Here is a 21,457-nt window from a genome sequence, read left to right on the forward strand (position 1 = left end):
CTAGCAGACTTCATACAGTTGAAGGAATGATGAATTGAGTCATTTTGGTCTTGGAGAATCTTGACCATCCACCAGGATGATGAGGATGAGACATGGCTAGACCTTCCAGCAGGACAATGATCCAAACCATTCAGCAAAGGAAACTCTCAATTGGTTTCAGAGAAAGGAAATCAAGGCCCTGACTTCAATCCAATTGAACAGTTTTGGAAGTTAACTAAAGATCAGGATTCACAAGAGGGACCCCTGGAATCTTCAATATTAAAGGACTATCTGTTGAAAAGAATGGGCCAAAATCACACCAGAATACTGTAACTGGTTAGTTTTGTCATACGGGAAATGCCTTGAAGCTGTCATTACGAATAAAGGCTTTTCCACAAGAAATTTCAGCAGGCTTGTTCAATACTTTTTTCCTGTGTCATTGCACTTTATTACACATAACTCTACCTATGGACTTTAATGTTTGGATTTTTTTATATGGGTGGATTATCTGAGTTAATACTAATGTCTGGTGAAAATTTTATGCAAGTAGCCTCATTGGAAGTATACTTACTGAAAAACATTTTGACGTGTTCAATACTTATTTTCCCCGCTGTATATATATATATATAGAATCACTGCTATAGATCCAGAGCAGACTATATATATATATATAGAATCACTGCTTCACTGCTATAGATCCAGAGCAGACTATATGTATATAGAATCACTGCTATAGATCCAGAGCAGACTATATATATATATATATATATATATAAAATCACTGCTATAGATCCAGAGCAGACTATATATATATATATATATATATATATATATATATATATATATATATAGAATCACTGCTTCACTGCTATAGATCAAGAGCAGACTATATATATATATATATATATATATATACCGCCCACTGCGGTCTTCTGGTGAGCGTATGTTGTGTCGACCAGTCATAAAAACTGGGTCTAATTCCAGACTCTTTTCTTCAGTGGTTCCATGTTGGTGGAATGAACTGCCCAGTGCTCTCCGTTCCTGTGGTAGTTTTGGGTCGTTTAAGAGGGGTCTAAAGACATTCCTATTCAACATATACTTAGTTGTTTAAGCGCTTATGTGTTATGGTTTATATAATGTTGTTTTATTTTAATTGGGCTGTTAATTAATTTGACATTATTGTTTATTATTGATATTCTCCTTAATGTAGTCTTAGCATGTTATTGTTTTTATATTATTGATTGAATTGACATTATTGTTTTATTATTGCCTTTCCCCTTTTTTACATTGCTTTTTTTATTAGGCTATTGATTGAATTGATATTATTGTGTACTACAACTATTCTCCTTACTATATTTGACCTAGATTTTAATCTGTTCCCTGTTCATTTTTAAATATTATTATGTTGTTTTGTATTTATATGTCGCTTTGGACAAAGGCGTCTGCTAAATCCATAACCATAACCATAACCATATATATATATATATATATATATATATATATATAGAGAGAGATCCAGAGCAGACTATATATATATATATATATATATATATATATATATATATATATATAGAATCACTGCTTCACTGCTATAGATCCAGAGCAGACTATATATATATATAGAATCACTGCTATAGATCCAGAGCAGACTATATATATATATATATATATATATATATATATATATATATATATATATAGTATCACTAGATCCAGACCAGACTGTATATATATATATATATATATATATATATAAATATATAATCACTGCTATAGATCCAGAGCAGTCCGGCAGAGCTAACGCTAACAGCAGTGCGGCCGCGGGGCTTTCGCTGGTCAGTCAACCGTCGCCCCTACGGCCAGCTGTCAGGCTACAGCAGGAGAGAATTACGCAAACGCTGGAGAGAGAGAGGACGGTTCTGTTTTTACACAACACACAGACACACACACACACACACACACATGCACACAAAGTGAAGCGAGCAATACCAATCTGGTACACACACACACACAAAGTGAAGCGAGCAATACCAAGCTGGTACACACACACACACATGCACACAAAGTGAAGCGAGCAATACCAAGCTGGTACACACACACACACACACACACACACACACACACACACACACACACACACACACACACAAAGTGAAGCGAGCAATACCAAGCTGGTACACACACACACACACACACACACACACACACACACACACACACACACAGTGAATAGAGCCCGACCGATAAAGGATTTTGAAGGCCGATACCGATACAAATATTTGTTGATTTAAAAATCCGATATTCCGATATATCGGCCGATATATATATTTATTTCAGAAACGCGCAACAAAACATTAACAGATTTCCCTAACATTAGTTATTTGTAGTTATTTATGAGTATTGACTAAAGTAATATGATAATGCCTTTTAAAAACAAACTTGTTTATTTTTAAATAATATACACGGGTTTCCCGTTTACCAACAAAACTAGATGCGCGCAGCCGTGAGGCAGAAGACGCTTGGTGGCCGTCCACAACGTTATAAACTTAACCTAAATAGTCGGCTGCTGTAAGCTACAATCGGATTTTTGTGTATACCCCTGTTGTCTCAATGATAATAACAACTCATTTCAGACTATATTTTAAAGTTTGACGTTCATTTGGATTATTAATATAACATCGTATTTTGTCATTTTTGGCGAAGACATGCATTCCGTTAGGGATATTGAAATATTTAACATTCTCTAACCATCGTGATTTCGAATTGGTGCAGTTTTCAGCACAAAAACTCATTTTATTCTTTTGCTCTTTTGCATTGCTCTATGCTGTTCTATGGTGCTTTCTGCCTCTTGGTTGCGCACGCATGTTTTCGTGACGTTCCATAGAAATCCATGTATTGTCACAGTGGAACAGAGGAACATCGAAATATATTAAAGATCTGATAAATAAAATGTATAAAAATAGAAACTTAAGATATGAAACTTAGTCTTTTGAACAAAAACACAATAACAACAACAACCAAATCAAAGTTACCCGTATTAAAAGACTTAGTAAGCTTCATAAATATAACTTTGAACTAAGACTTAATAATTGCAAAAAATAATGATTATTACCATCATCATCATTTCTATTATCATTAAACAAGATAAAGGTCACTCCTAAAAGTTTGAGAGTGCGTGTGTAATAATTAGTCCCTATTGCCTTATAAGCTACCTTATAATTACAATGTCAGCTTGCTTATCCCTTTACCTGCACTTTTAAAATTATTTCCATCAAGCTACATTAAACCATTTTCAATCATCAGTTGCTGCCTGCCTTCTAAAACCTACTATTTAGTGATCTAAATCCATGTAACTCGTTAATGCTGCGGCTGAACGACAGTCTGAAACGCACACTTGGCGTCATTGGATTTCACACACGTGTAAAATAAAAGCTAACTTTTATGCACAAGCTACGTTTTGTACAAGCTACATTTGATACTTTTTGTGTCTAAATGTTCACCCCTCGCACGTCTAACTTACATTTTACAATGCAGGGACTGTAACTACAGATATACTAGTTATAAATAGTAATCATTACTTTATTTAGGCAGAATAAGTTCGTTGTGGTTTCCAAGATCAATAACGTTAACGTTAGCGGTCTTCCACTGATATTCATGGCATTAGCTAGCTTTGTGGTTAGCTAGTCTATCATGAGCCATAATTTAGCAATGGATAACGTCATACTGCAAATTGTAAAACATACGCTTTCAAAATAACAGGCCGGGGAGAGATGACACGTCTCACTGCTATAACTGTCACGCTATTAAAGAAATACATCTTCAGTCACATTGTCAAAAGTTAAAAGGACAGACAGTCAACTACACTGTAACAACGTAACGTAATTACTAGTTAATTCCACTTCGCTCTCGGCTTATTTAACAGCAGCAAAACTGGACATAGTTTTCATGAATTTTGTATGTTTCGTGACCAAATCACCATGAACACACTTCACTGATGAGCTCACTCGCGGATAACTGGTTCTCTCTGCCCGACTCTGGCTGGATCAGCAGGTTGCAGGATGTGTGGCGCGTTATACACGAGAGTTGCCAGCAGGGACGCTGTAGAGTGCCCTCTGGTGGACAAACTATACAACGCCAACACTCATGACATGGTTGAAGGGTGTTTCGTCCATTTTTATTTTATTTTTAAAATATTCATTTATCGGCCATTATAAATGCCGATACCAATAGTTTGGAAAATGCCTAATATCGGCCCGCCGATAAATCGGTCGGACTCTAATAATGAAGCGAGCAATACCAAGCTGACACACACACACTGACACACACACACACACACACACACACACACACACACACACACACACACACACACACACACACACACACACACACACACACACACACACACACACACACACACACACACACACACACACACACACACACACACACAAAGTGAAGCGAGCAATACCAAGCTGGTGTTGTCTGAAGGGAGTGCTGGTGCTGGATTCTAATGGTTAATGTAATTCAGTCTTCAGTCTTCATCTCTTGATCCACATGGGTATTAAATTGATGTTTCCAACTGTAGCCCAGCACAGATTCATGGACGGACACACGCAGACACACACGCACGCACGCAGACACAGACACGCACGCAAGAATAAGCCTTAAAATGTAAGCCTAAGCAATCCGTCCTCTGGCTATGTTTTTAAATGTACAGGCTCTACCGTTTGAAAGCTATTAAACAACACGCATAGCCAATGCTGCATTTCAAATAGGAAGTGCACGCTTAAAACGTCCATGTTAAACAACGAACAAATGAGTGAGGTGGTTCAAACATGGCCAGGCCCAGGCAGACTAGCCTTAAAAGTGTTTTCAGAGGCCAGACCCGATGGATGATAAATTGGTAACGTCTGAAGCCTCAGATGTCCGGTCAGCTCCACCACCACCAGATACAAAGCAGAAGTGTCGGGCGTGTCTGTCGGAATCATGACGTTGGAAGTGGAGTTGCGGGGGATGCGGCCGCTCCAAGACACTGTCATTCTCCGTGTACACTGGACATGCAACATGTGTTCTGTACCCTAAGCATACAGTAGGCCTATACTTTCTATGTCTATGATCTGCAGGGTTAGGGCCTCCTCGACGAGGAGATTGCTGGTCCACGCACAATTAAACGGTATCATTGAACCGCGGACCGAAAGAAAAAAGAAACTAAACATTTCCCAGAATAGGAAACATTTCTTAATTTATTGTTATCAAATAAATTATAGCCTTAGTGGTGTGAGCGCTCATTCTTGTATTTGCGCATAAGTTAAACAGTGGAACCACTGGAGATAACGTGGGTAGCAGCAACAAACAACGTAGCTTTTTTAAAACAATGAACGAAGCGGACTCTTGCTGTTAATGAAAACATAGATACTGGCTAGATCTTGTTAGGCATGTTTACGTAAGTTAGGCTTATGAACATGTTGCATTCTATTCAGCTTGATTGTCATTTTTTAAGCTACAAAGCCTGTCTCCAGTTTTCCTCAACTTGACTAATTAAGAAGCGATAATAGGATATTTGATCGGCATATCATCAAAATCTCCGGAAAACGAAACCTCTGCCGGTCACTTTGACCGGCACCATTTTTTTCTAGCGGAAACTCTAGTGTGTGTGTGTGTGTGTGTACCAGCTTGGTATTGCTTGCTTCACTTTGTGTGCATGTGAGAGGTGGTTGCCTCCGGTCTACCTCCACTCAACACCTTCTCCTCTCTGGAGGTTAATAAGGCCACAGACTCGCTCTGCTCCACACTGAGCTCGTGTCTAGACGACCTGTGCCCTCTTACCACAAGGCCAGCTCGATCCAAACACTCTCATCCATGGCTAAATGATACCCTCCGATCGCAGCGCACCAAACTCAGAGCCGCGGAGAGGAAATGGCACAAATCCAAACTAACTGATGACCTCAAAAACTACCAGACACTCCTGGCCTCCTTCTCAGCCAGCATCACTGCTGCTAAGACGGCCTTCTACAATGACAAAATCAACAGCGCTACAGACACTCGAAAACTTTTTTCAACCTTCAAATCACTACTCAACCCTCAGCTGCCTCCTCCTCCATCCAGCCTTACTGCAGATACCCTCGCCTCATTTTTTACAAACAAAGTGGCGGCAATCAGCAGTCAATTCTCTACATGCCCACTCAACGCATCTGACTCAGATACCGCACTCCTACAACCTCTAGGGACTGCTGGATCATCTTTTTCAGCATTCACGCCTCTCTCCGAGAATGAAGTATCTAGACTCATGACATGCAGCCGTCCTACCACATGCTCGCTGGACCCTATACCTACGAGCCTACTTCAGTCCATCAGCCCGACCATCGCACCAGCTATCACACATGTGATCAATGCCTCGCTAACTTCCGGCACATTTCCAACAGTGTTCAAAATGGCCCGGGTAACACCGTTACTTAAGAAAGCTTCTCTCAATCCTGCTCAAGTCGAGAACTACCGCCCTGTCTCACTCCTGCCTTTCCTATCCAAAGGCATTGAACGAGCAGTCTCCAAACAGGTCTCTGACTTCCTTTCACAGAACAACCTTCTGGATCCAAATCAGTCTGGGTTCAAAAGCGGCCACTGTACCGAAACGGTTCTGCTGTCTGTAACAGAAGCCTTAAAAGAAGCCAGGGCGACCGCTCGGTCATCAGTACTCATTCTGCTTGACTTATCGGCTGCCTTTGACACGGTTAATCACCGCATCCTTCTCTCTATACTCGCTAACATGGGAATCTCCGGTTCTGCTCTCTCCTGGTTTGAATCCTACCTCACAGGACGCTCGTTTAACGTATCATGGCTTGGTCAGCTATCTGCACCTCACCATCTCACCACAGGGGTCCCCCAGGGCTCAGTACTGGGCCCCCTTCTCTTTGCTATCTACACCACCTCCTTGGGACAGATTTTCAGTTTGCATGGCTTCTCATACCACTGCTATGCAGACGACACACAGCTCTATCTGTCCTTTCCACCTGATGACCCCTTGGTTTCAGCACGGATCTCGAATTGCCTCTCAGACATAGCTACATGGATGAAGGCACACCACCTCCAGCTGAACCTCTCAAAGACTGAACTGCTGGTCCTCCCAGCTAAACCTACCATACACCACGACATCAACATCAAATTTGACTCCCTGTCTGTTTCACCTACCAGGACTGCAAGAAATCTAGGAGTTGTTCTCGACAACCAACTAAACTTCTCAGATCATGTTGCCTCAGTCGCCCGGTCATGCCGTTTCGCACTCTACAACATACGGAAAATCAGGACTTACTTAACTCAAGATGCTACCCAACTTCTGGTTCAGGCAATAGTCATCTCACGACTCGACTACTGCAACGCCCTCCTGACAGGTCTCCCAGCCTGCGCAGTGAAACCACTTCAGATGATCCAGAACGCGGCGGCGCGCCTGGTCTACAACCAACCCCTAAAGGGCACATGTTACCCCGCTACTCATCCAGCTACATTGGCTACCTATGGCGGCCCGCATCAAATTCAAGGCTCTAACGCTTGCCTACAAAGTAGTCTCCGGTTCTGCTCCCACCTACTTGAATGCCCTCATACAGACATATGCTACCTCCAGACCGCTGCACTCCTCAGACGAACGACGTCTAGCTCTACCTCCGGTACACTCAGGCCAATCCAAACTGTTCTCATCTGTTGTTCCTAGTTGGTGGAACACACTGCCAGTTCCTACAAGGGCAGGGACATCCCTCTCCATTTTCAAAAAACTCCTGAAGACCCAGCTCTTTAGAGAACATCTCCTCTCTTAGCAACACTTACAACAAGTCTTGCTGATCCTAGCACTCACCAGCCGTCTTAAACTGACACGTAACTGTTAAAAATAGCACTCACTGATGCACTTATTCTTACTGTACTCTAATGTTTTTTAAATTGTCCTAAAATTGTTGAGAATTGCTCTAAAACTTAAACTGTTTACCATGTTGTTAGTCGCTTTGGCTAAAAATGCGTCAGCCAAATGTAATGTAATGTAATGTAATGTGAGTGAGTGAGTGTTTGTGTGTGTGTGTGGGTGTGTGTGTACCAGCTTGGTATTGCTTGCTTCACTTTTTTGTGCATGTGAGTGAGCGTGTGTGTGTGTGTGTGTGTGTGTGTGTGTGTGTGTGTGTGTGTGTGTGTGTGTACCAGCTTGGTATTGCTCGCTTCACTTTGTGTGCATGTGTGTGTGTGTGTGTACCAGCTTGGTATTGCTCACTTCACTTTGTGTGTCTGTGTGTGTGTGTACCAGCTTGGTGCTTCCCATTGTGTGTGTGTGTTAGGGCTGTCACTTTACGTTCGAAAATCAATTGCACAATCGATTGGACCAACCAACACAAGTTTCGAAAATTAAAATAGGGAATCAATTTTAACCAAATATGTACACTATTAATTTTAAACAAATTAAATAAATGCAAAAGATAGATGTAACAAAACTCAGGAACAAGCAGAAAAATAACAAAAGAATTCCGAAGTGCAGTAAGCATTGCGAAAGCTAAATTCCCACCAATTTTACACACCGGAAACAGCTTTTTCAATCGGCTGCTGTGCTGCTGCTGGTGTTTTGCCAAAAAAATGAGGACAACGCGATCAACCTGTGCGACATGAGAGATACGAGTGATAGGCCCTAATAACTTGAGGAGTTCGATATGGAAGCACGTTTGGGTATATCAAACTATGGAGAAGGACAACGTGGTATGCAAACTGTGCAGTCGTGAGTTCTACGTAGGCGAAATTTGTTTGACATTTCTAATTGTAAACGCAGCCACGTTGAAGCCTGCAGTAATGTTTTTCACTGATGTTATGGCAGTCCACTCCGCTTATTGTTTTTTGAGAATGTTGCACTCCTGTTTGTCATTGTGCACGAAACTTCACGCCAAGAAATCATCAGAAATATTGCTGGCTGGTGCGTCTTCAAGCACCCCCTTTACGTTCGTCCTAATGCCTGTTAGTTGTCCGTGGATTGTCCTATATTTGGCGTTGAAAATTGAAATGTCTTTAGACATGAAAAATCGATTTTACAATCGATTCAATGAACAATTATGTCTCAAGATTCGAACAGGATTTTTTCACAAAAGTGACAGCCCTAGTGTGTGTGTGTGTGTGTGTGTGTGTATACCAGCTTGGTGTTTCACATTGTGTGCATGTGAGTGTGTATGGGGACGTGTGAGTTGCATATTGGACACTTCATGCTTTAACGAATTTGGCTGAGACCACTGAGGCAAAGTGCACACACACGCGCACACACACACACTGCTGGAGTTGAAGAGTAATTAAAGCAGACGGCAATTTTCCACTTGCGCAACTGTAACACTGATTCAGAAGGAACCAACACAAACCACCATTAGGACAGCTCTCACACACACACACAGCACCATTAGGACTGCTCACACACACACACACACACACACACACACAGCACCATTAGGACTGCTCACACACACACACACACACAGTCTCTCTCTCTCTCTCTCTCTCTCTCTCTCTCTCTCTCTCTCTCACACACACACACACAGTCACTCTCTCTCTCTCACACACAAACACACGGTCACTCTCTCGCTCACACACACACACACACACTAGGGCTGCAGCTATCGATTCTTTTTGTAATCGATTAATCTAGCACTTTATCGATCGATTAATCGATTAATCGGATAATTTTTTTTTTGCATTTTTAAACAACCAAAACAAATAATGCATAATGAAAATGACATGGCTGTAAAATGAGCAAGCAATTGGCACAGAGGTATTTATTCTAACTCCAACATTTGGCTCCAAAACTAAGCCCATTTATTGCAATTTACCCATTTAGTGTTTATAAGTGCCAGTGCCAACAATTAAATAATGTTCAAAATGCTCTCGGTAAAATTGGAGCCTCTTGTGCATGACTTGGGCGAACAAAGCTGTCCATACTATGTTGTGAAGTGCTGGGAGGGAGAAGAGGGAAAGCAATTTAATGTATTAATATGCACAACAAGTTTCATGCTGTAATCTAGACTTGACATCAAAGTAAATATCGGTTTTATGTAGATTTCTACACCTGCAGCATTTACCATTAGGCTACTAACAAATAATGTTACCATTAGGCTACTAAAAATAGCCTACCATTAGGCTACTAACAAATAATTTTACCATTAGGCTACTAAAAAATAATTTCTGGGGTGAGCCTATTTGCTATGGTAACCCAGCAACCTGTGTGTGTGTGTGTGTGTGTGTGTGTGTGTGTGTGTGCACGCGTGCGGTGCGTGAGGGAAGATGAGGGTGCATGCATGTGTGTATAAAAATGGGTTCTTTTTTAGGCATACTGTCTTGCAATTGAACGTGAATAAGTTTACTACTTAAAAACATAAAAAGCTAAACATATCACGACATCGCTACAAATACAGTATATGATTAAAATCAGCCAACATCAATGTAGGCTATAGGCTACATAGATAGATGATAGATAGGCTAGATAGATTGATATCTCTCTCTCTCACACACACACAGTCACTCTCTCTCTCGCTCACACACACACACACACACACACACACACACACACACACACACACACACACACACACACACACACACACACACACACACACACACACACACACACACACACACACACACAGTCACTCTCTCTCACACACACACACGGGCTAAGGGAGTGAAATGAAGCATGTCATGATGACCTCTTGTAGGGTAAGGTGTCGTCCTTAATCTCTTAAATGAAGACAAGCACTTCTAAGACACATTCTCTGGGCTTTGACACAACCTGAGGTGCAGTCTCACTGAGCTGCGTTCTCTCCACTAACACACACACACACACACAGCTCCTGTCCAGTGAGGTGGACTGCTTCTCTCCCTCTCTCTAGATGACCTTGAGTGCTCCCCCACAGCAGGCTGTAAATATTAAATAACCTCGTTGTGGCGGGAGCGCAGACTCAGCCTACATCTCATCAGAAAAACACAAACGCTGCGGAAAAACAGACCAGCACATCTCCCCCAAAAACACAGAAAGAGGGCTTCCAAACAAGGGGTTGACTCCACACATTTCACACGGACCGTTTTTGCCCCCTTAAAGAAACAGTACGCAACAATGCAGTTCTTTACAAGCTAAGTTTTCGTTATCATCTAGAAATACATTTAGATGGTATGTTCAGTTTATCCCAAGCTAGTTTGACTCAGTTTTGAGATAAAGCACCGTGTAAATGAGCTCTGGATCAGCAAAGCCCCAAAGGATAGCATACCAGTTAGCATCCAGCAAGTTAATCTGTGATGCTGTGGGGATTAGCGGTTAGCAAGGTGTCTGCAATACCTTTTAGGTAATTAGCTTGGTCCAGTCCAGAGCCATATAAAAAGAGAGTTGCGACACTCCCATAGACTTCCATAGGAAACAATGGCGGCGCTTTTTCCACGCTACTTCCGCTTTATGCTGAGCTCAACTTTGACATTCACGGCTGTAGCCCCATTGACTTACATTGCTTTCTGCCTGATATTGTCAGTGGTAAGTAGACGAATGTACGACGTTTTTTTAATTGTCATATGCATTTCCTATACCAACTGCACTAGTAGATAGTGGTATTGTTCTTTGAGGATTTTGTGCTGCTTGTTTAACTGATATTTATAGCTTAAATGTTGACTGAAATTTTAAAGCCAAAAGTTAGCCTGCAAACCTTGATGTGGAGAGAGGCTAGCTTAAAAATAATGTTCCTACGTCAATAATGAATTTCAGACAAAATACATTTGGTTAGCCTATTGTAGTAGGGCAACTTTAGATGATAGGTTGGTTGTCAACAGATTTGTATTATGTTTATAATGCTATATTTTTCAAACCTGATTGCGTTAGCTTACTAGCTTACGTTAGCTAGTCAGCTCATTCACATACATAGTGTTAACGTTAGACATGCTATGAGGGGGAACACGAAAGCTGTTCTCATATTAAATGCTACATTGATAAAATACATTCCATACAGCATGGTAACTCTATATTCAGATGTGCTGGTTATCAATGGGTTTGTGATTAACGCTCTTCAGGTGAAAAATGGAGGAAATTAATGTGATTATTGTCTTTAAACCTGATATAGACTAGCTTGCTAGATGGCGAGTTTTATGGCGTTATGAACTGAACCGTGGGCTGAACATGACATGATATAGGCTAGTGTCCACGACTCGTGAACGAGGGGATTTCAATTATGAATTTCAGGGGAAGCAGTAGGAGCAAAACCTAGACTATTATAAGTTATTGTTGTTGTTACTGGTGCGTGGCTCTTGTGTCCCTTGCCAGCCCAGTCCTGTGCCACTACTGTTCACTGTTCCAAACGGGACAGTGGCACAAGCAGTAGGCGAGTGTGGCACGAGCGTGGTCGTGGGACAGTAAAGCGTCTGTATAGTAGCCTAGGAGTTTTTGCTCCAACTGATGATCGGGTTCAGTTCATTTAGTTTTCAGTAATTGTACATTTCGTGTTGGTGTTCTTGGTGTAATTTTGATTGCTTTATCTGCCAAGTAATTTGTCAAATACATAGCGAAGTTTGCATGGAAGAGACTGACGTGACAAGAGGGCATTGCCTTTCATTAGGTCAGTGATCTTTGTAAGTAGGACAAATGTCTTTTTTTGGATAACTGAAAAGTGTAGTCAGGTTAATAGGGCATAGATCACTCTGAAAGTAATCCCCAACAAAATCATTCTTCATGTTGTTATTGTTATAGTTTTTGTGTGGACTTGTGGCACTCCCAACCAGCCTTGCAAATGGTTAGCTGTGTATGGGTATGTAAAACTCTTGCTGACCTCTTGCTGGAGATGGCCTCTTGCTTAGGTTTCTGCTACTTACTTAATGTGTTGTCCCAAGTATACACTGAGTGTTACCTGCTTTGTTCTCTCCCTCCATTCTCCACTGTGCCTGTTCTGCTTATCCAGGACCAAGGATGCAGAGAACAAGAAGGGTGTGCGATATATGACTGGAATGGTCAGATAAGATAATTTTTTTATGTTTGAGGTCCACACGATGGGGCCCTTACACAAATGGAGTTGTGTTGATCCAGCATCTTCCACACCTCCCATAACACTCATCAAAGGATACAAAATGCATAGCCTACGTTTTGACAATGTAAGTAAAGTATATGTAGCGTGATACAGGCAAATGTAGGAATCCAATAACAGCAAGGAAACAAACGTTCAATGTTAGAACTACCAAAGAACATATTTTAGATTGATGTTGCAAACTAATTATACTCGCAATATATAATTGACACTATAATGTAAGCATGCTAACACGTAATAACACTCGTTTTTGGTTTGTTGTAATGTTTCACGTTCAATAACGCACTCGCTGCTGTCTATCCCATTGAAATAACACGACACGCAAAGAGCTGTTTGGAACTGTTCGTACGTGAACCACGTGACCGCGTGGCGACGACGAGAGTGTCGCAAACTCTCTTTTTATACGGCTCTGGTCCAGTCCATACGGCCTTACAGCGGTTTGCAACAAAGGTGCGCAATCAGACACGACAGTTCTACTAACTGGAGAGGCTACCCCTAAAACTACACAGCCCCTAAAACTACACAGCCCCTAAAACTACACAGTTCCTGAAACTACACAGCCCCTAAAACTACACAGTTCCTGAAACTACACAGCCCCTAAAACTACACAGTTCCTGAAACTACACAGCCCCTAAAACTACACAGTTCCTGAAACTACACAGCCCCTAAAACTCCACAGTTTCTAAAACTAAGTATAAGTATAAGTATAAGTATATATACTTGATCCCGTGAGGGAAATTTGGTCTCTGCATTTATCCCAATCCGTGAATTAGTGAAACACACTCAGCACACAGTGAACACACAGTGAGGTGAAGCACACACTAATCCTGGCGCAGTGAGCTGCCTGCATTAACAGCGGCACTCGGGGAGCAGTGAGGGGTTAGGTGCCTTGCTCAAGGGCACTTCAGCCGTGCCTACTGGTCGGGGTTCGAACGGGCAACCCTCCGGTTACAAGTCCGAAGCGCTAACCAGTAGGCCACGGCTGCATAAGGTTTGCTCTGCATCAATTTACTTTACAAACAGGGGCACAAAAATGTCATACATCTCTCTGTCTCTCTCACACACACATAAACAAATCGTCTCAAACACACACACAAACACTGAATGACCACTGAATGACCAGAGCACACAGCTCTCTGTCAGACACACACACACACACACACACACTTTAGTTCATTAGCCTACAGAATCACATACGTCACCAAAAACGAGACTGTTCCGAGACTGAAAACTGTTCCACAGTAGCATATAAGTTCTACACTGCTGTACTAAAAGATGGATAACCATGTAGACAACAAGATCAGCGTTGCTATGGATAACCATGTAAACAATAAGATCAGCGTTGCTATGGATAACCATGCAGGGCTCCAGAGTGCGACCAATTTAGTCGCATATGCGACCTAATTTTTCAAAAGTGCGACTAAAAAAAATCGGAGGTCGCACCGGTGCGACCAGCTATTCGAGAGAGGAAAAAGTGTCCGCATTGAAACTCTACCTTTGGTTCAATAACAGACACATATTTGGCCAATATCGTGGTTTAAACAAATCACAGATAGTGAAGGGCGGGACCTCCCCTCTGATTGGCAGTGGCCCAGTGCCTGTGTGTAAATTTGAAAATGCGTGTGCTGCAGAGAGAGAGAGAGAGAGAGAGAGAGAGAGAGGTCAGAGACCCGTCATATAAACAGAGTGGATGTAGTTGCATTACAGTGTGGTCACATAGGCCGAGATAAATGTCCCCTCTCCCCACTGCCTTTCGGCGGCTGGCAGCAGCAAACCGATCAGACGAGCCCGAGATGATGATCAAGTTTATCGTTGCCTACGATAGGCCTAGTGAAACTTCCCTTCACCAAGTTCAGTCCGAAATAATTATTCACCAGAAAAATAGTTTGAACGTAAACCCGACGTACAGGAATGCCACTTGCGCCAAATTTATAGGAGTCATTGCAGATTAAAAGACGTCTTAACGAACGACAGAGATACAGAAAAAGGAAACGAAAAGGAGTGCGTCATTGACCGCAGTTACATGCAGGGAGTAACCCGGTTTTCAACAGCAATATTCGTTTTGCGCGCGAGTTGTGTAAACTCATTCTGATGGCATCAATCAATTTAATCCGGTATTTGGCGCAAACCAAATATCGCTGCTACATTTAAAGCCCGAATATTCCCTGCATGTATAACTGTGGTCATTGTGTACGGTGAATTGAATGGACACATTTAGATCGAGCATGGCAAGTCATTGCAATAGCCTATAATAATAGGCCTACCATTTCGTTACTGCATTAACCATAGTGATGTTCTTATTGAAAATTTTAAAATACTAAAATTAAAAAGTTAATTGCATTGTGGGACTGGCAAATGATTATTGCAATCATCATTGCAAAATCACATAAAAATCCCCCAGGCATCTCTTTGAATTGTGCTCAAATACATTTCTATGGAAGATGCTAGCATGGCGAGCTGGTTTAGCCAAGGCCTAAAGATCATGAAGGATAGTATGTAAGACATTGAGCCATGAGATGTGCAGTTTGAAGCCCTTAAAAGACGTGCACTGTTAATTTACTCACTGTTATTTTTATTTAATTCATCTTGAGATGTTTTAAGTTTAAATTTCAGCTCAGTGAAGCACTTAAAGCACCAACACTTCATTAAGTTACTTTTCTTGTAGAATTGTAAATCATAAGTCATAGGACAACCTATATAGGACAGTAATTAAGGAAAAAAAGTGAACCTGCTGCGGTGAAAATTTGGGTGCACCTAACTTTTGTGCTGGTGCACCTAAGAAAAAAAGTTAGGCGCACCAGTGCAACCAGTGCAAAAAGTTAGTCTGGAGCCCTGCCATGTAAACAATAAGATCAGCGTTGCTATGGATAACCATGTAAACAATAAGATCAGCGTTGCTATGGATAACCATGTAAACAATAAGATCAGTGGGGTATACTACGAAGCACGTTAGACATATCTAGGCTATGTAGACATATTGAGGCTTGACAAAGCCTTGACTCAGGGGTATATGTTAAGTGATACTACGATAGCAGTTATGTGATATATTTGTCAAACTAGGCTTTCAGCTCAGATCTGTGCGCTTTCTCGGTGTTGGGATGACGTTGGCCAATCGTGAAACGTGGAGACGCACAAGAACACCTCTATTTAAAAACAATTACTTCCGCATTCATGAGCGATAGCTTAATCTACACTGCGGTCATTTTTTGTGTCTAACCTATAACATCAAATAAATCGTCATCAGTTGTTGTATGGTATGCACGTCCATAGTGGGATATTTACACGCACAGCACTATTAAAGCGCATTCGATATCCAAAATATTAGTAGAGGCGGAGCTCCACTTGTAAGATATATGACAGAATCCTACACGTGAGAACTTCGTTTTTAAGACAATTGATTGGTCAGTGGGCGGTAGATTACACGATTTGAGCTATAACTTAGCACATAACCTCTTCCCGACCAGGTTTGGTTGACAGCATAAGATACCATGGTGATATAGCGACACTAAAACCGATCCACTTTCGTGTCACAGCATACCCTGGCTTTTAGTGCAACATACCTCGCTAACCCACTAATCGAGATTCGTAGTATACCCCACAGCTTTGCTATGGATAACCATGTAAACAATAAGATCAGGGTTGCTATGGATAACCATGTAAACAATAAGATCAGGGTTGCTATGGATAACCATGTAAACAATAAGATCAGCTTTGCTATGGATAAGGCATAAAAAAAAAAAGGTTTGGTTCCTGTTGGTTGTCAGTTGAGGCCATGGGTCGGTAGGGAAGGAGTTTTCATATGTTAGGGTGGTATGGGCGATTACTATTGAAATGTTAAAACCGAATTGTCCACTGAAATCAGGACTTAAACAACCCCTGAATTCATAATGGTGGGTGTGTATAAATTGTAACCCAAATTATTAATTGCACAAAAATAGTTTTTTTTGTTAAATAAAATTGGATTACATTCCCCATGCAAACTTTGAAATGAACAAACTGAACAAAAATGTTGTTAGTGTTGCATAGGCTATTGATATTAAAGTTGAAAATACAGTTGCTTAATATATAAAGACTTATAGGCCTACACAATATTGATCATTTAAAAGTAAAAATCACATATCCCTATTATTTAGGAGGACTACCCTCGCAAAAAAGGGGTGAGGGTATGTTTGTTTCAAATGAGTAGCCCTCCATATGATTTCGGGTCTTCAGGTAGCCCTCATTCCCAAAAAGGTTGGAGACCCCTGGGTTAGAGGCTCAGAAATGCACTGGAGCGAGAGCCAAGTGTGAGTCAGAGGGAGGAGCCAGTATCGTACATGTGTGGGGAATCCACGAGTGTGTTCACACCCCTCAGAGCATCAAGTGTCAATGATGGGTGGCATTTCAAAGCACACACACGCACGCGCACACACACACACACCTTTTCAGCACCTCACTCATCTCAGCTACCTGAGCGCTCATAAAAAATTAAAGGTGGGGATCAACTCTCATCTCTTCTGACTAGACTTGACGTAATGTAAAGCTCATCTTCAGCACGTCAACACATGAGGACACTGTCAATCACTTTTAAACAATGCAGACACTAATTACAGTGGGGCACAAACAGCACACACACACACACACACACACACATACACACACACACACACCTTTTCAGCACCTCAGTCATCTCAGCTACCTGAGCGCTCATAAAAAATTAAAGGTGGGGATCAACTCACGGAAGAGGTAAATGTCTTGCAATTTTATTATTTTCTATGATTTTGGTAGCACTACTCAAACTAAGCCCACAAGCTAGCAAACATGTCATAAGCTAAAAGGACATATCCAGGTAAAAGTTTGCCAATGGGTTGCATAGCCTACTCAAATGTCAGTAAACCAAGTAGGCCTTAATTAACTTACTTTCATAGCCTAGGTAGGTTAGCAACACCAGGTTGAGAGATGCAAGTAAGCAGATCATTAACGTTAGCCTTCTATTTATTGTCATCAAAACTGCAGAGGAACGAACACGTTAGGGCAGTCTTTGGTGTCATGTGCAGAAGGTGCAGAAGTGAGTGTGCCATCTGGCTCAATATTCTGCGTGAGGGACTGTTGCGGTAGGTGAAATTTCACGGTGAAACTACGATTATTGGTCAAATTTGCGAAAAAGTTGCGGTGTTTGGACAAAATTGCGAGTGCCTTGGTAAGTGACGAAAACAATCGTCTTCGTGAACAGCTGTGCATAGGCTACTTTGTAACAGAGAGAAAACGCTCATCCCTATACATAACGCAAGGGGTAATTAATGTAATTATAGTTCACCTTTTATTTGTGGATTTATTTAATGTAGCCTACACTATTTAGTGTTATTTCTTCCTCAAGCTCATAAAATAAATTTTGGTCGCACATAAATTGACAGGGTCGGTCGGAAACCGGAACCCAAGAAATTTTTTTGTTATGCCTAACCATGTAAAAACGAAGCACCCACAACTAACATCAGGCAAATAGTAAAAAATAAATAATTGTGAAACTCCTAAAACACACACACACACATGCGTGCACACACACACATTGTGAAACTCCTAAAACACACACACACACACACACACATATAAACTCCTAAAACACACAAATACTGCTAAAACACACACACACACACACACACACACTCCTAAAACACACACACATACTGCTTAAGTTCACAATCTCTCTCTCCCTCTCACTCACTCAACTCTCTCTCTCATACACACACAGGCTAAGTTCAAAATCTCTCTCTCTCATTCTGTATTTCTCTCTCTCTCACACACACACACACAGGCTAAGTTCAAAATCTCTCTCTCTCTCATACTTTATTTCTCTCTCACACACAGACACATACACACACAAGCACGCACACACACACACACAAACAAGGTGACAAGGAGGACCAGTCGGTCACCACACCACGACCTGGGGTCAGAGACCTGAGCAGAGTGGCAGTGTCCTGCCCTTGGCCGTGGTGACACCTGCGAGTGTGTGTGTGTGTGTGTGTGCGCATGTGTGTGTGAGTATGTGTGTGTGTGTGAGTTTGTGAGTGTGTGTGTTTGTGTGAAGGCTCAGTGCCCAGACTGTCCTGGCGTCCCGTCTCTCTCTCACACTCTCACACACACACACACACACACACTCACGCACACACAGACAAGGAGGACCAGTCGGTCACCATACCACCACACGGCCCAAAGAAATGCACTGGAGCGAGCGCCAAGTGTGAGTCAGAGGGAGGAGCCAGTATCGGACATGTGTGGGGAATCCACGAGTGTGTTCACACCCCTCAGAGCATCAAGTGTCAATGATAGGTGGCATTTCAAAGCACACACACACACACACCGCACACACGCACGCGCGCACATACACACACACACACCTTTTCAGCACCTCACTCATCTCAGCTACCTGAGCGCTCATAAAAAATTAAAGGTGGGGATCAACTCACGGATCTCTTCTGACTAGACTTGACTTAATGTAAAGCTCATCTTCAGAATTACGTCAACACATGAGGACACTGTCAATCACTTTTAAACAATGCAGACACTAATTACAGTGGGGCACAAACAGCACACACACACACTCTACTATAGGACAAGAAACTAGAATGACTTGACTGTACATCACTGTAACTGCCTTTGTCAAGTTTGACAGCTCCTTGTGCCAGTTTGGTGACCGCTGAGTGGCGCCATTTGTCATACTCACCGAGAACACTGCGTTCTGGAGGCCGAAAGGTATAGGGGTGAGTCTGGCTAAGGCCACAATTTTCAGTCCGCTGCCGCCCTCCACCACCCGGATGACGGCGCTGAGTTGTTCGTTGCCCCCGACCTTGTTGAGGACCCATTCCGTTAGTAGCCGCTTACACACCACATGCGCGACAAACGTCCCGATCAAAACCCCCACCATGACCAGACCCATTCCCAGCACGAACCCGTACAGGTAGCCCGCGGCCACGTTCAGCACGATGTAACCCCATCCGCAGGGGAAAGCCACGATGATCAGTCCGACTATGAAGAGCAGTGCGCCGACCAGGCTGTCCAAACTTTCGACCCAGAGCAGCAGGTCTTTGAGGTACTGGCGGACGAGGGCCACGGAAGAGAAGCACACGGCGGTAAGGATGCATGCCAGCAGCGCGCTCTTGAAGCAACAGGTGGTGATACAGCACGGGTGCCTGAAGTCAGCCGCGAAGGACGCTCCGGACTCGCTGGCGCTGTCCAGGTCCGCCTCGGACTTCCCCGCTGAGCCCCTCTCGTCAAAGGCGTTGCATATGAGGATGTCGATTTTATCGCAGTCCATTGCCTCTGGCGTAGTCCGTTGTAGCCAGCGACTGAGCTGGATCTGCCCTTTGCCCACGGCATGTTTCACGGATTTCACCAAGAACTGCAGGCTCGTGGGTCCGGGACTCCACATGTTTGCCCTCCCGGACACACCTGGCGTCGTGGGACCGAGCAGATGCTGTGGGGTCGGGGTGTCAACTTTAGATTAGCCCCTTGTAAACCTTTAACTTCCAAGAGAGGCGCCGTCGTCACGGTTGAATATCAAATCAGATGAGTGTTAATTTCACGTTACACCGACGTGGTAAATGAAAGTCTGTTGCGTCCTATATGACAGAAGTGATATGGTTCAAAAAAACGCACGGATGTCGCTATATGACATAACATCCGATTCCCAACATAGCTGCATTTATCTCGGGAATACTGTTTTAGGCGCATACCAAATCAAAGACACATATTGGAAGTGCTCTGGCAGCGTCTTGGTGCTGAACGCCATACTCATAGCACAGTTAACGTTCGCTAGCTAGAATGTACTACGATGACGGACAACAACGGACAAACACACGGCACTGCGTGCGTATGTGTTTGGCTATCTGAAAATATACCCAGCCTGAGCGGATATAGCAAATGTCCGCAAAAATGAAATCAGCGTAGGCTATGACTCCAACTTTTACGACTCTATGATAATCATAAATCAGTGCAACGTTATCGTCCCTCCGTTTTCAAAGTCGTACAATCCTTTCCAACATGCCAGAATCCCAAAACACTGGACGCGGTTCCTTTCGCGAAGACTTCAAATCACAGATGTTCAGAAGTCGAGCAGTGAGCTATGATTCCAGCTGGCCACAAATACTCGGTTTGCCCACAACAGTAAGCGATGTTGACGCTAACGTTATTCATACTCTGTTTGTTTCCCACAATGCCAAGTAGCCCTGACACGTGATCCACGTCGCAATACATGTGATTGCCAACATCGCGAGGTCTGGGAGGCGAGAAACACAGAGTTCAAATCCCAGAGAGCTTTTTTATTATTATTATTATTTTGTATTATTATTATTAAACATTGGTACATCAACAAACACAGTACAAGTTAAAAATCACGATGGTACCATGAAAGATTCAACATTACATAGATAAAGACAAAAAAA

At 42.5% G+C, this 21,457-nt stretch overlaps 1 protein-coding gene across 1 annotated transcript in view; it reads right to left on the reverse strand.

Moving 5' to 3' along the window:
- tmem64 (transmembrane protein 64) overlaps positions 1–21,197 on the reverse strand; it is a 46,720-nt gene extending 25,523 nt beyond the window's left edge. The window contains exon 1 of the mRNA XM_076301103.1: positions 19,741–21,197. Coding sequence (XP_076157218.1) covers positions 19,741–20,445 — 705 coding nt within the window. The 5' untranslated portion in view covers positions 20,446–21,197. The remainder of the gene's footprint in view (positions 1–19,740) is intronic.
- Between the last annotated feature and the right edge of the window lie 260 nt (positions 21,198–21,457).

The sequence above is a fragment of the Alosa pseudoharengus genome, unplaced genomic scaffold, assembly GCF_046254945.1.
Source record: "Alosa pseudoharengus isolate Yale_2024_CS ecotype anadromous, Long Island Sound unplaced genomic scaffold, YU_APseudo_1.1 YU_APseudo_1.1_scf_23, whole genome shotgun sequence".
NCBI classification, from domain to species: Eukaryota; Metazoa; Chordata; class Actinopteri; order Clupeiformes; family Clupeidae; genus Alosa; species Alosa pseudoharengus.